The sequence below is a fragment of the Pseudochaenichthys georgianus genome, chromosome 14, assembly GCF_902827115.2.
Source record: "Pseudochaenichthys georgianus chromosome 14, fPseGeo1.2, whole genome shotgun sequence".
NCBI classification, from domain to species: Eukaryota; Metazoa; Chordata; class Actinopteri; order Perciformes; family Channichthyidae; genus Pseudochaenichthys; species Pseudochaenichthys georgianus.
Genome location: NC_047516.1, coordinates 21,255,991 through 21,268,688, shown reverse-complemented (window position 1 = coordinate 21,268,688; position 12,698 = coordinate 21,255,991). Strand labels below are relative to the sequence as shown.

Below are 12,698 nucleotides of genomic sequence, written 5' to 3'. Positions count from 1 at the left end.
TGTGTGTGTGTGTGTGTGTGTGTGTGTGTGTGTGTGTGTGTGTGTGTGTGTGTGTGTGTGTGTGTGTGTGTGTGTGTGTGTGTGTGTGTGGCTTAAATGCAAAAGGACTGGGAATAAAAAACGATAGAGGTTAAATCGGGAAACAACCACTGGAGGAAACATCTGACTGTTTTCTTTCAACTTCATTTTGAGTTGTGTTTATACTTCTAATGTATCCATATGAACTATTGTTATGATTACGAAAAGGAATGACAAGTAGAGCCGTCCTTTCCCTCTGTAATACTTGTTTTCGGTTGCTGGTAACAATTTAGTTTGGGTCTAAAAGTTGTGCAATAGGGACGATGTGCATCGGATCAAGTCTGTTTGAATCACTTTATAATGCACTAAACGGGTATCGATATGGTGATCCTAGTGTTTTCATGGGGAGATAACATGGGGTAAAGGAAAATCCCTTTGGTCCAGACTTAAAATGGTTTTAATGTCAGCTCCGCTGCAGTAATCCACTGTGGTTAGTGAGGAAATCCTCATCCGGCAGAAAGATATTCAGACTCCCAACATCTCAGGCTTCACTGCTCGGCTGCAGTATTACCACCATACGCTCCTAGTGCTTCTTGTACAGCGTTGTCATTAGGTACCCCTGCTTCATATCACCAGTATTACCCTTTTGTGTCTAACACTAATGTCGTTTGGTTTCCTTTGTGCTGCAAAGGACCAAAAAGCCCCGCTCTTCCTCGGCCTGAGGCCGCTACAGGTGAGTGCCGGCAAAAAGCACCATGCAGCCTCAATTAGCATTAGTCTAGATCAGGGGTGTCAAACTCAAATACACAGTGTGCCAAAATTAAAAAAAATGGGTACTAGTCGAGGGCCGGACTGGTTCAATGTTTATTGCAAAACGTATTGAAATGAACTTATTGCACATATTAAACCTGGAACTAACAATGCTTAAAGTGGACCTATCTTGCTATATTTGAACAATATATTGTAGGGCCATACCTATATAAAGTATATAAATATAGTTTTTTTTTCAAAATATCAAACAGATCCTTCATTTTAGCCATGCCTCATTTCGCTCTATTTGCTCTTTCCAGCCCTGTTTTTGCAGGGGCTGATTCTGTGACGTAGCTTTAATGCAAATGAGCTGCAGCTGACCACGCCCCCCTGCAGGAGAGGCGGGCGTGCTCTGATCAGCTGCTGGGCTCTCAGAAGAGGGGGAGAAAAAGAGAGGCTCCGTCCTCCGTGTATTATTCTTATATGATTTATATAGAGTCATTATTCATTTGTTTTAAAGCTCAATAAATAACAAAGAATACCTTTGACTGGCACTTTTCTAATTTTGTCCGGAAGATTTAAACTTTAACGGACATGTTGACCGGCGGAAACTTAAACTATGCCGCACGTTCCCCTCGTCCTTTGGAAAAGGCGGAGAGGTGGTGTTTGTCATCTGCTGGTGGCAAACCGGAGAGAATGACGGTGCTTGCCTAGACGGGGAGGGATTGCATTGAATTACAGCAGCAGGAGCAAACGCTTGCCTCGGGGAGGGAGAAAAAGAGCCAGAGCGGAGAATAAACAGAAGGGCAACCATGCGGGAAGTCTTCTTTGCTGCTTTTGTGGCAGACTACAGCGCCACTTACAGGCCTGGCATATGTACTACAGCGTCTCCAGTGCTTTCGAGCAGCAATGGCCGGCCGTGGCCCAACCTCTCATTCCCCTGATAGGTGGAGAGTTGGCCTTATAGGAGCTCCTCGTTCCTGACATCAGAGCATTTTCAAATTTGTATCAGATCCGTTGCAGCCCCGTTTTTAGAGATTGGGTATGGAGGAAAAGAGAGAGACGGTTGTGTTTTCTGACACTTGGTGAGTTCCCTGACACACCGGGGACACATATTCATGTATATAAGACGTACAAAAGTGCATTTTGCATGATAGGTCCCCTTTAAATGATTGCCTATAAAAACAACATTAAATAATCAGTTGCATTCATTTCTTATGGCTCTATCTGCAGCTTTTCCGGAGTCATTTCTTATGATTACATTTTCCCACAGGCCAACAACAGCTTTAACAAAACTATTTCCCTCAAAGAAAAAAACAAACATGCCCTGTTGCCGTGAGAGAGAAAGTGCAGAAGGAGACATCCATTAAACTCAGTGTGCTGCTCTGTGATGCTAGTTCAAGCCAGATACTTGGCATCTCATCTTGGGTGCAAGTTCATCAATGTTTGGGCTCAGGCTCTGAGCTGAGGAGACCCTCAGGATGGAGTGAAGGTGTGCGTGCAATATACCAGCGGGCGAGATCTAATAGTAATTAGAAATGATCCTGCGGGCCGAAATTAAATCCACCAAGGGCCTGATTTGGCCCCCGGGCCTTGAGTTTGACACATGTGGTCTAGATGAAGAGAAAGGGTGTTTGCATATTTAAGTATGAGTTCTTTCCATTAAACAACATCTTTATCGGGAAGTTTCTGATCAAAAATCTTTTTATTGAGTTTCGACAATGCATAAGTAATGTTTGTCATTTAGAAGGGGAAAGTAAAATATATGCATACAAATGAGACAATGGTCTGTACTGATTGTATGTACAAAGAGAAAAAATGAATACAAAAAACACAAACAAACAATAACAACGTGGATTTGTTGGGAAGTTTGTGTGTGAGGTTAGCTGAATCCCACCCTCACAGCAGCGGCGTGTGTAATTAGCAGGGTTAGCTTACTTTGGGTGACCCGACAGTGAAGTATTACACAGAAGCAGACATCTTAGTCGCGTGGGAACATGTTCGCGGGCACTGAGAGGGGTTCAGTGGGAGAATAGTGTAAGAGGAGGCGTGTGTGGTAAGCAGTTGGCTCACAGAACAAGGCCTGCCTCTCCTGCAGCTCGGGAAAGATTGAATCATCATTAATTATGAAGTCAGCCCTGGGGAATTTGATCGGTCATAGGTTGAGGGGGGGTTTTCAGTGCACTCGTGTGTGATTCTGTTATCTTTGTTAATTTGCTCCCATCTTCCTACTGCTATTCCTTACATCTCTCTCCAGGGGACACAGCCTACTTGATGAATATCAAATGGTAAGATGCTTGGCTCATGTATCCTGTTTGTCTTTCAGCGCGAGGCCAGGTAGCAGTGGGGTCTACTGGACCTGCAGGTGCTCCCAGACCAGTGAGTATACATCTGAATACAAAAGATTATCCTATTTTTAACGGATTTTTACCCAATTTGTCAATACTTTCTATTCTCTATTCCTTTTTTCATCATCCAGAATATCCCTCCTCGAGCCGGGGTGATCAGCATACCCCCTCAGTCTCGCCAACAACCTCCCTCTCACCCTGGAGCCCCCAGGCCCATCACAGAGGTGCATCCTGGGGCCCCTCGACCCATCCCAGACAACCACCCCGGGGCCCCGCGACCTGCTCTGGCCAAACCCACGGACCTGCCTCTGGGTAAGGAAAAGTGTTTTCCCAAAGGGCAATCACCAACGCTAGAATGGTTATTAAAGGTCCCTATTACACTGTTTCCATCAATATATTATCGGTCTCAGATATATATATATATATATATATACAAAACATGTCTCTGAAGTGTTTGGCTCCAAACACCAAACAGATCATTGCAGCATTACCCATAATCCCCTCTGTTTCAGCCCTGTTTCAAAAGAGCTGATTCTCTGTCTGTTACTTTAGATGAAAATAAGGAGCCCCTCCCCACGCCCCTCTGAGAGATATTTGGTTAAAAAGAACACCATAGGCGCGTTCACACCGCAGTACTTTTCCCAGTATAGTTCCGAAATAGTTCCGAAATGTTGCGTTCACACCAAAAAGAGCCGGAACTAAAATTAGTTCATGAGAACCTTTTCACTCCCTTTTCAGTCCCTGCTAGAGAGCAGGTACTTTCATGGGAGAAAAAGGTTCCTATTTCTGATTGGCTGAGCGGATTGCAAACCACGCCCCGTAAAACTCCCAAAAGGTTTTGTGAAGCCGCCATTTTATTTGCTCGCATTAGCATTATTAGCATTAGCCCAGCGCACCAACGGAGAGACTAACTTATGGCAACACAAAATAAAACGTGGGGGTGGTGGAGATGAGGAGGTGTCGGCGTTCTGGCGATTTACTCGTGGGGGACTTCCGGCCGGGGACTTCGGGTGGCAGTATACGCTGTGATGTTGTTTGCGGCCTGCCAGTAAACCCAAAGCAGAAGAAGAAGTGACATAAGCGGCTTCATTTGCCTTATCCACCCCCAGGGACTTATTCCTGTGTGAACGCGATCTGCTCTTTAGTTCATTAGAACTAAAGACTTCTGATGAACTAAATACGGCAAAGTACTTGGTGTGAAAGCGCCTAATGGTGCTCTAGGAGGAGATTCAGGTGATAAGGTGGAGGGGGGGTTACCTTGGTTGCTGATTGGCTAATGGTTACACAACCCAAAAAATCGTTATGACATAAAGTGGCCAAAATCTGATCAGCTCACTCAGACAGGTTTTTATAGAAATGGATCAGGACAAAAGTGAGAGAATCTTTTGATGTAGAAGGGACATGAAAAGTGGATTTTGCATAATAGGTGACCATGAGATGCGCTGAAGCCTGAACTCTGTCCCGTTTCCTCCCTCAGGTATTCCTCCAGCAGAGCCCCAGATAGCGAGACCCCAGGCTCCGCCTCCCCTGCAGGCCCCCATGCAGGCCCCCATGCAGCCCCATTCAGCGGCCCCTGCAGCTCAGTCCCAGATCCAGGCCCCCATGCAGGCCCCCATGCAGGCCCCCATGCAGCCCACCCTTCAAGCTCCACTCCAGCCACAGCAGGCTCCTAAAGTCGGGCCCCCTGCTTCCTCTGCTTCTGCTGCTGCTGCCTCCGCAGGGTCTCCGCAGGGCCTCGCCTCTCCCAAACCCCCCCCACGCTCCCGCTCCTCTCAAGCTCTGCCACCTGAGGCTGCCAAGACTGAAGCAGCCCCAGCTGCCCAGGTTGGTGCCGACTTCCTTTTCATTACATTATTGGAATTTCAGCAACTGTACAGAGAACACGGAGTGTATTGTGTATTTAAAACACTAAGATCACCCTGCCTTTTTCCTTGTTAAATGATGTATTGCAGATGCTTGCTCAAATTCTGCTCATTAGACAAGATATTTTATGATAAATGATGTAAGTGTCGGTGATGGAGAATTAGCCTCTTTCTTCTGCTTTGTCTCACATCCAATGAGCTTAGTTTTGTGTCATTCTTCCTGCTTTTGTCTCTCTGATACGTTTGCCTCTCTCTCACAAGCTGGAGAAGCCCTCAGGGTAACAGGTACTTTAAATTACACCACCTCTTTGTCTCATCCTCCATAGCACAACAGTCCTCTGCTCTGATGTTATTACCCCCCCCCCCCCCCATACATTACACCTAATAACCTCGTCCTTTCCTCATTTCGTAAAAAACAGTCCTACGTCTCCTCCTATTTATATTATTGTTGTTTTAACCTGGATGTTATTAGACCACTGCAAGTCCATGCATTGTTTTGTGTTCGGCTCACAAAAGGGAGCATCCTTTGTCTTCTTTTTGTCATAACAAACCATACATGACATGAAAAAAGATGTTTGTTGTCCCCCGTCACTGATCCTTTCCTATCTGCTCACTGCGTTCACGGTGTGAAGAGTGAGCACATATGCAAAGACTTCATAATATGATTTGACTTTACATCCATTTGTTTTAGAGTTGGTGATTGTATGCCGACTGTGATACTTGCATCAATGCTAGCTGTAGTGTATTCAAGTGGGACAGATTAAAGGTACCCTATGGAGACAGACACAGATGCACATCCCAACTGTTTGTTCAAATGAAATTTCCAGGGGGTATCTTTAATCGTTGTTCTTATCTAAAGAAATAATACATTCAGTTGTCGACCATTAGTTCCTACACTGAATGTCTGTTTCTTGTTTTGTTCCTCCCTAGACGAATGGACTGAATGGAATCCAAAGAGAAGCACAATGGAAGCCGGACCCCTTCGCCCCACTCACCTCTGATTTACTCCCCTCCTCCTCCCCCTGGCACACCACCCAGTCCCTGAACAGAGGCGCCTCTCTGCGTGCCCCCCCCTCTGTTCCTGTATCCTCCAACACTCTCCCTCTATCCTTCTCCCTCCAGTCCTCCGCCCTGCAGCCACTCGACTCTTCCTCCTCCTCCTCCTCTTCTTCCACCGCGTCCCCTTTCTCCTCCTCCCTGCTCCCGCCTCCTCCTCCGTCTCGTAGCCGCTCTCAGGAGACGCTGTGGGCCCCCCCCGGCCCCCTCCTTCCCGACCCGCTCCCCGCCCGGCCCAGCAGCACCAACCCCTTCACGGGCCCTCTGGCGCAGCGGTATCAGCCCAGCCGCCCGCTCACCCCGGACTTCAGCTCCGTCCCGACGCCAAACATTCAGAGGACCATGTCTGCGTTCACTCAGCCCCTCATCGCCATGTCTGCTCCAACAGCAGCGGCCCCCTCCTCCCAGCTCCAGAAGACCACGTCCCTGTTTGGACCGTCGTCGGCTTTCAACCCCACAGCTGACCCTCTGCTCCCCCTCGCCCCGTCTCCTGTCCCCTCCTTGCCTCTGGCTCCTCCCTCCTCCCTTCCCCCTGTCCTCGCACCTCGTCGCCTGCCACCCCCCTCGGTAGGTAAACCCACAAAGAGTTGGGTCACTTTTGATGATGATTTGGATTTTCAACATCCAACCAAAACGCCACAGGCCCCCGTCGTCCCTTCCAGTTCCCTCGTGGGACAAACACAGACTATCCCCTCCCGCTCTGTGTTTGACTCGGAGCCCGACTGGTTATCCTCGGTCCCTTCAGTATTCCCAACGCTCCCTCCTCCCATCCCGACCAGAACTGTACCCAGCAACCCAAACCTCCCAGAGGGTCTGAGCGACGACTGCTTGTTCCCAACAGAAAGCTGGGATCACTCTTAATACGTAAAGGGCATATCCAGATATGTATAGATCTATGATACATGTGTATATGTGTGTGTATGTACAAAAGAGAGTATTTAAAAGAGACCAATCCCCTTCTGATTCACCGGAACGTAATATGTATCTTCAGCAGTAACATGTGTGAGCCTGTGTGCTACGTTTCCCACAGAGATGTTTGCTTATCCCTTTACATTTATTTGAATATGAATTGTTCTGATGTTCTTTTTTTCTTCAGGGCAGCAAACTTGTGCCTGTGTCTACATTATAGAACTCTATAAAGTACATCTATTCGCACAAATCATATGTTTAGCCACCTGTGCAATATAGAGACGTGCATGTGTGGCCGTGCAGCAAACTGCATTCGCCTGCGAGGCTCGGTGTTACCGCGCCATTCACTCGCAGAATGCATCACTTTGACTGACTTCAGAGCACGCTTCTTAAAGTAGAGAGGATTCCTCTGCCTTCTCAGTTTACAGGAAGTAGAAGGCTATGCACTGAAGGTTTTACATAGTCCAAAATAGTCTGTGTGTTCTGGTATTCTGTGTCTAATGAGTGCACGTTTAAAATGCATATTGTGCGCTCGCTTTGAACTTGGATGTACTTTTCGTTGCACTGGGTTGTCATTGCCTCCTCGCAAGAAAGTGTCATCGCCAGTCAAACTGTTCACTGCCGCTGGACTGGCTATCATCCAGTTGATAGTAAGACGTTATGTTCTTCCTCTCTCCATTCCGTCATCATTCCATGTACGCGGGCTGTTGCGCTTAGCTGAATATATTTTGGAGCTCGATATCAAAACCTATACATAGTGATTTATGTATAAATGTAGGTTTTCAACATGGAACCGATTCGCTATATGTGTATATTGTGTTTGTGATGGCCGTATCAGTGGTTTGCACAATGTTACTGATATGCACTGACCGGCTGTATGAGCTCTCTTGGTTGTATTCTTGCTGATGGCAGAATGACAGAAATGAGAGCCAGCGGGTTGAGCAGATGACCTTTCCACCTCTGCAGTGTTTTTATTCTTCTTGATTTATCCAAAGCATTTAAACACACTATTGTAAATTCAGAGAATGTGGCCGGTGCGTTTGTAATACTTCTGTTACTCAAAGTACTATGATTCGGGTCAGTAAACATGGCGGCCAGGCCAAGCCATGCCGAATAAGAAGAGGGCACTTTTTTTTTTACTTCAGCTTTTGTTCATTGCACAAGACATGCTTTTAATTTCTCAGAACATTTACTCGAAATATCTATTGTTAATATCTGTGGTGAGAAGTAATGTGTCGTGTTTGAGGTGCATATCGTCTGTTGCCTGTTTGTGTTTGGATGTGAGTGTGTGTGTACGGAGTTAGGGGTGGAAATGATCAGAGCTTTTCACCTTGGAAATCTTCTCATTTAAGACGCAGTGTATTTGCTGAACTAACAGCCACTGTATTCACTAGTGCATGGCCGTCACTGTATTTCCGCTCTATAGCCTCCAAGGGCTGTGGAGGGGCCTCGCTGTATGCAACAATGTTAACAAAGACAAAGGACTCTTATTCCTCAAAGCACCAACCACCTTGACTGAATATACAGACTCAACTACACTGAATGCTGAAAAGCATCGCCCGATTATCATTTCAGTTGACTGTTTGTTGTGTCCCTCCCAGGCGCAGTGGCCCACATTCCAGACAGTAGTGTGGTTTGACGTTTGAAGGTCCGCCTGTAATATCTAACCCATAGCTGTTTCCTCCAGTTGAGAGTAATTGTTACTGAGCCTCGCTGATTTCGTAACCATCCATGGGGTGCGTGTGGTGTTGTCAGAGGTGATGTGTCAGTATTTTCCCCTGTACTACCTGCTGTTGAGTTGTAAAGGTCAGCATCAATGATGAGAAGTATTTTTGCAAAAGTATCAGTAGAATTGTGGTCCTATAATCATTTTGATGGCTCCTTGAGGATGACACCAGCTAACTAACGCTTCTGCAAATGTCAAACAAATATAAATAATCTTCATTCTCTGCACGGAATGCAGTAGCTATCTATGTAAGCAAGTGTATCAGGTCGCCTTTGCTTACTTGTCGGTGTCATCACTAAAATGCATTTATTGTGTTATCCAAATGTGTGCAGTAGATTCTGTAGGTGACTAGCCAGCGCTTTGTGTCATGTCATGTACAAGATGAGATTTTATAGGAAACAAATTGCTCTTTTTGTGAGGTTGGTGTCCCTTTTTATGGCTATAATCCATAGTAAATGAAGAGTCTGTGTTGTTGAACATATTCTGTATGTATTCAAGAGAAAACATGAAGCTGCGATTTGTGTTAATATCCAACGTTCCATATTTTAAGTGCACAGCAGATTGCACATTTATGTATGAAGCTGTTTATGTTGTATGTATGCAAAAATAAATGTAAGTCGACCCTATGTTCATGTGTCGACTCGTCTCTGACTGCAGAATGTAACTGTCTGCATATCATATAGAGAATGTTACATTATACATCTATTATACTTAATATCAAAGTTGTACAGGCATTACATGTTTGTGTGAGGTGTTTTTTATTTGTATAGACCAATATTACAACTTTGCTTCAGATGGCTTCACAATCTGTACAGCATACACCACCCTCTGTCATTGGACCCATGCAGCATTTAAGGAGAAACACCCACCAAAAAACCCTTTATCATATCATCTTTGTGTCATTTTAGTTGTTGAATTTGTTAAATGACTTCTAGAGTAGTCTGTTATCCAGTCAGTCACTGTGATATCATGTCAATGAAAGTAAACATATAGCCGAGGTAAGTGGGTTAATTATCCTTTTCTTCTGGTATAGCAGTAGGACAAGCCAGTGATTAAAGATTGTTCAAAAACACCTTATTAGCCACAGTGTTGCCATGTGTTACCGCTAGAGGACAGTACTACTGATTGGATTGTTATAACCTGCCCTTGGTTTTTCACACGAAGAAGAATTCAATCCATGTTGGATTCACATTTAGCTAATACTTTCACCGTGTGTTGTAAACAAACTCTAAGCTCAGTCGGAACATTGAACATTGTCTTGTGCTTGTCGTTTCACTGCACAGGTAAGTGTTACCATTTTCAATGACCCTTAAACAGTTGAGCGTTTAAAATGTAAATAGCTTTACTCGCTATTTGAAAGCGAACTTGTAGACACAACTGTTGCTATGGTTACACTGTTTCCCCCTGACCCAGGCTCCTGTGTTTCCACACTCAAACTATTCGTGTTGTTCCTACAAAAGTCGCATTTATTTATATCCTGAAACGTCTCTTTTAGGTGGAAAAACAGACGGTAAGCTACTATTCGAGATGGTGCAGCTGCATGTGAAGCGTGGAGATGAAAGCCAGTTTCTTTTCAACACCACTGTGCTCGCGCCTGTGGAGTCGGTGATTCAGCAAATTACAGCCATTTACAACGGGAGGCTCAAAGTGGACAGGATATGTTCAGGTAAAGTAGGAATATTTACTTTTAACACTTTATGGATGATACGCTTCAGTAGGCTGCATTCACACGTCACTACTGTTTAAACTGGTGTAACGTCCGACGTGTAGGGCTTCAAAGATACTTCTGTGTCACAAAAACTCAGGAACTTTAGTACTTTTTGAGCATCACAGACAGCGCCTCCGTTTATTACTGTCGAGTCCTTAATACAACTGCAGAACACACACTGCGCATGCTCAAACACATCATCTCTCAAACCAATGATTGCACTGGGTTGGAGGATAAATACTCTTAAATTGATCATTAATAAAATCAGGGACTACGATGTACTATGTGTTTATTAATTATCAGTAACTGAATGTCTGAATAAGTATTCTGTTCAAGGTCTCAACAACATTTCCGCACAAATGGCTATTGTAAATAAGATCTTTCAGTCTTGTTGGATACATTTACATTAATTTGTTCATTCTTTTATGTGCCCTCAGAGATCCCAGAGCTGGCTGACCATGGCACCACACTGCCCCCCAACATGCAGGGGCTGACAGAGGAGCAGATCGTGGACCTGAACCTGATCGATGAATGGGAAGAAAAGTGTGTTCCCAGTGGAGGGCCCGTGTTGAGGAGGGATGAGATTGGGAGGAGGAACGGACAGGGTAAGACACTGGGCTACGCAATTTAAAAAGTAAACGCATGCTTGTAAACTGTCTTGTGAAGAAGTTAAGTTGCCTATCAGTTTTCTTTAAATGCTTAAATGTGTCTACCAGCTCCAAATGATAAGATGAAAGAGGTGTTGATGAGAACTGTGGAAGAGGCGAAGGCACTGATCTCCAAAGTGAGTATTATTATTTTTTAAAACACACCATATTTCACATCATGTTGTTTAGTAAGGGTCAAAACTTTGAATTAAATACGTCTTTCTCCTCATTCTTCAGAAACAAGTCCAAGCTAATGTTTGTGTCACCATGGAGATGATAAAGGACGCCCTAGACCCACTAAGGGGTGCGGTCATGATTGTTTACCCAATGGGGCTGCCTCCTCATGACCCTATCAGGATGGAGTTTGAAGACAGGGAAGACCTTTCAGGAACACAGGTAAACAGCTGCACCTTTGTCAATATTCACAGTTATCTTGCAGCAATTGGCTGGAGTCAACATAACAATAGTAAACAACACCATAAGTTCCTAATGTCACTATTGTTTGGTACATCTGGAGGTGAATCTTAACTTCTCCCTAATAATTCCTTTTTCTACCCCCAAATCCTCTGCATCGACCCTCTCCATCTGTCTGTACCTCAGGCCTCTCTGCAGGTGGTCACAGAGGAGGAGTGCCAGCTATGGTGGGCTGGCAAAGAGATGCAGAAGGGGAAAAAACTGCAGGACTACATTGGTAAAAATGAAAAGACGAAGCTTGTGGTCAAAATCCAAAAGGTGAGCCATTTCATCTTAAAGGGAGTATTTTTACGACAGTGTACTTGTCAGTTTTGAGAATATCTGCAATCCATTTTGCTTTCCCCTTCAGAAAGGGCAGGGGGCCCCAGGGAGAGAGCCTGTGATCACTGAGGAGCAGCAGAAACAGATGATGATGCGTCAATACAGGAGGCAGGAGGAGCTCAAGGTGAGGAAAGGCCAAAGACACAAAAACACTCCTGGACTTCTAAATAGGCACGCATGCAAAACCGAGTTCCTGTTTGTAATGTGCCTTTCTAACCTTCCTCTTGTAATATGTTCAGAAACTAGATGAGGGAGACGATGATAGCCACATGGATTCGGAGTGGACGGACAGACAAGCTCTCAGAAAACAGTTTCAGGGCCTCTCTAACATCAAATGGGGGCCCAGGTGAAAAAACGCTAACACCCAGATTCCCACCGTGGAGCTGCTGCCCTGATCCCATACAGCTCCACATGCAACAACCGACTATACCTTATTCTCACTATCCTTAAATCAGTTCAATACATGTTAGTATTTATTTGTATCTGAATTCAAATCTGGAGACATTGCCTGACAGGACGGGTAATGATGTCATTAAAAACCTGATTTATTTGAAGGTCAATCTGATCCTTGTATTCCCTTACTGATTGTTTTTAACCTCAATTTTACATTTTTATTGAAGCTGTGCAGATGAAATACATTTAAGATATTCTCTTTATATTATTGTTGTTGTGGAAAAAATCTAATAAATTGTTTTTCAAAATGTGCCCGTGTATAAACATGTTTGTCCATTTTGGTATTAACGTCATGTTGACATTTCACACATGCTCAGTAGGTCGTGATTCAATTGGAACACAGTGTTACATCCCAGGGACAAGGATGCTACACCTTTCCTCTCTTTGTCTCACACACACCTAAGTTAATGAACGTCGGTGCTGAGG

The 12,698-nt window shown here is 44.8% G+C and overlaps 2 protein-coding genes across 11 annotated transcripts in view; both read left to right on the top strand.

Moving 5' to 3' along the window:
* synj1 (synaptojanin 1) overlaps window positions 1-9,295 on the top strand; it is a 31,397-nt gene extending 22,102 nt beyond the window's left edge. For 6 of the 9 annotated variants that reach the window (XM_034098452.2, XM_034098453.2, XM_034098446.2 and 3 more), the window contains 5 exons: window positions 710-751; window positions 3,095-3,147; window positions 3,248-3,428; window positions 4,594-4,940; window positions 5,909-9,295. In XM_034098452.2, the coding sequence (XP_033954343.1) occupies window positions 710-751; window positions 3,095-3,147; window positions 3,248-3,428; window positions 4,594-4,940; window positions 5,909-6,895 (1,610 nt within the window). In that variant the 3' untranslated portion in view covers window positions 6,896-9,295. Of the gene's footprint in view, window positions 1-709; window positions 752-3,094; window positions 3,148-3,247; window positions 3,429-4,593; window positions 4,941-5,239; window positions 5,264-5,908 lie in introns of all 9 variants that reach the window. The other 3 variants (XM_034098454.2, XM_034098457.2, XM_034098456.2) reach the window with 2 other exon arrangements.
* A 192-nt stretch (window positions 9,296-9,487) lies between these two features.
* cfap298 (cilia and flagella associated protein 298) lies at window positions 9,488-12,523 on the top strand. Of its 2 annotated transcripts, XM_034099394.2 has the most exons (8): window positions 9,488-9,952; window positions 10,165-10,335; window positions 10,815-10,982; window positions 11,094-11,161; window positions 11,262-11,420; window positions 11,625-11,756; window positions 11,848-11,943; window positions 12,059-12,523. In XM_034099394.2, exons 1-8 carry the CDS (start codon window positions 9,847-9,849, stop codon window positions 12,167-12,169), a joined length of 1,011 nt encoding a protein of 336 aa, XP_033955285.1. In that variant the 5' UTR covers window positions 9,488-9,846; the 3' UTR covers window positions 12,170-12,523. The 2 variants fall into 2 exon arrangements, with proteins under 2 accessions (XP_033955285.1, XP_033955286.1); XM_034099395.2 differs by lacking the exon at window positions 9,488-9,952 and having other exon boundaries at window positions 10,018-10,335.
* The last annotated feature ends 175 nt before the right edge of the window (window positions 12,524-12,698 follow it).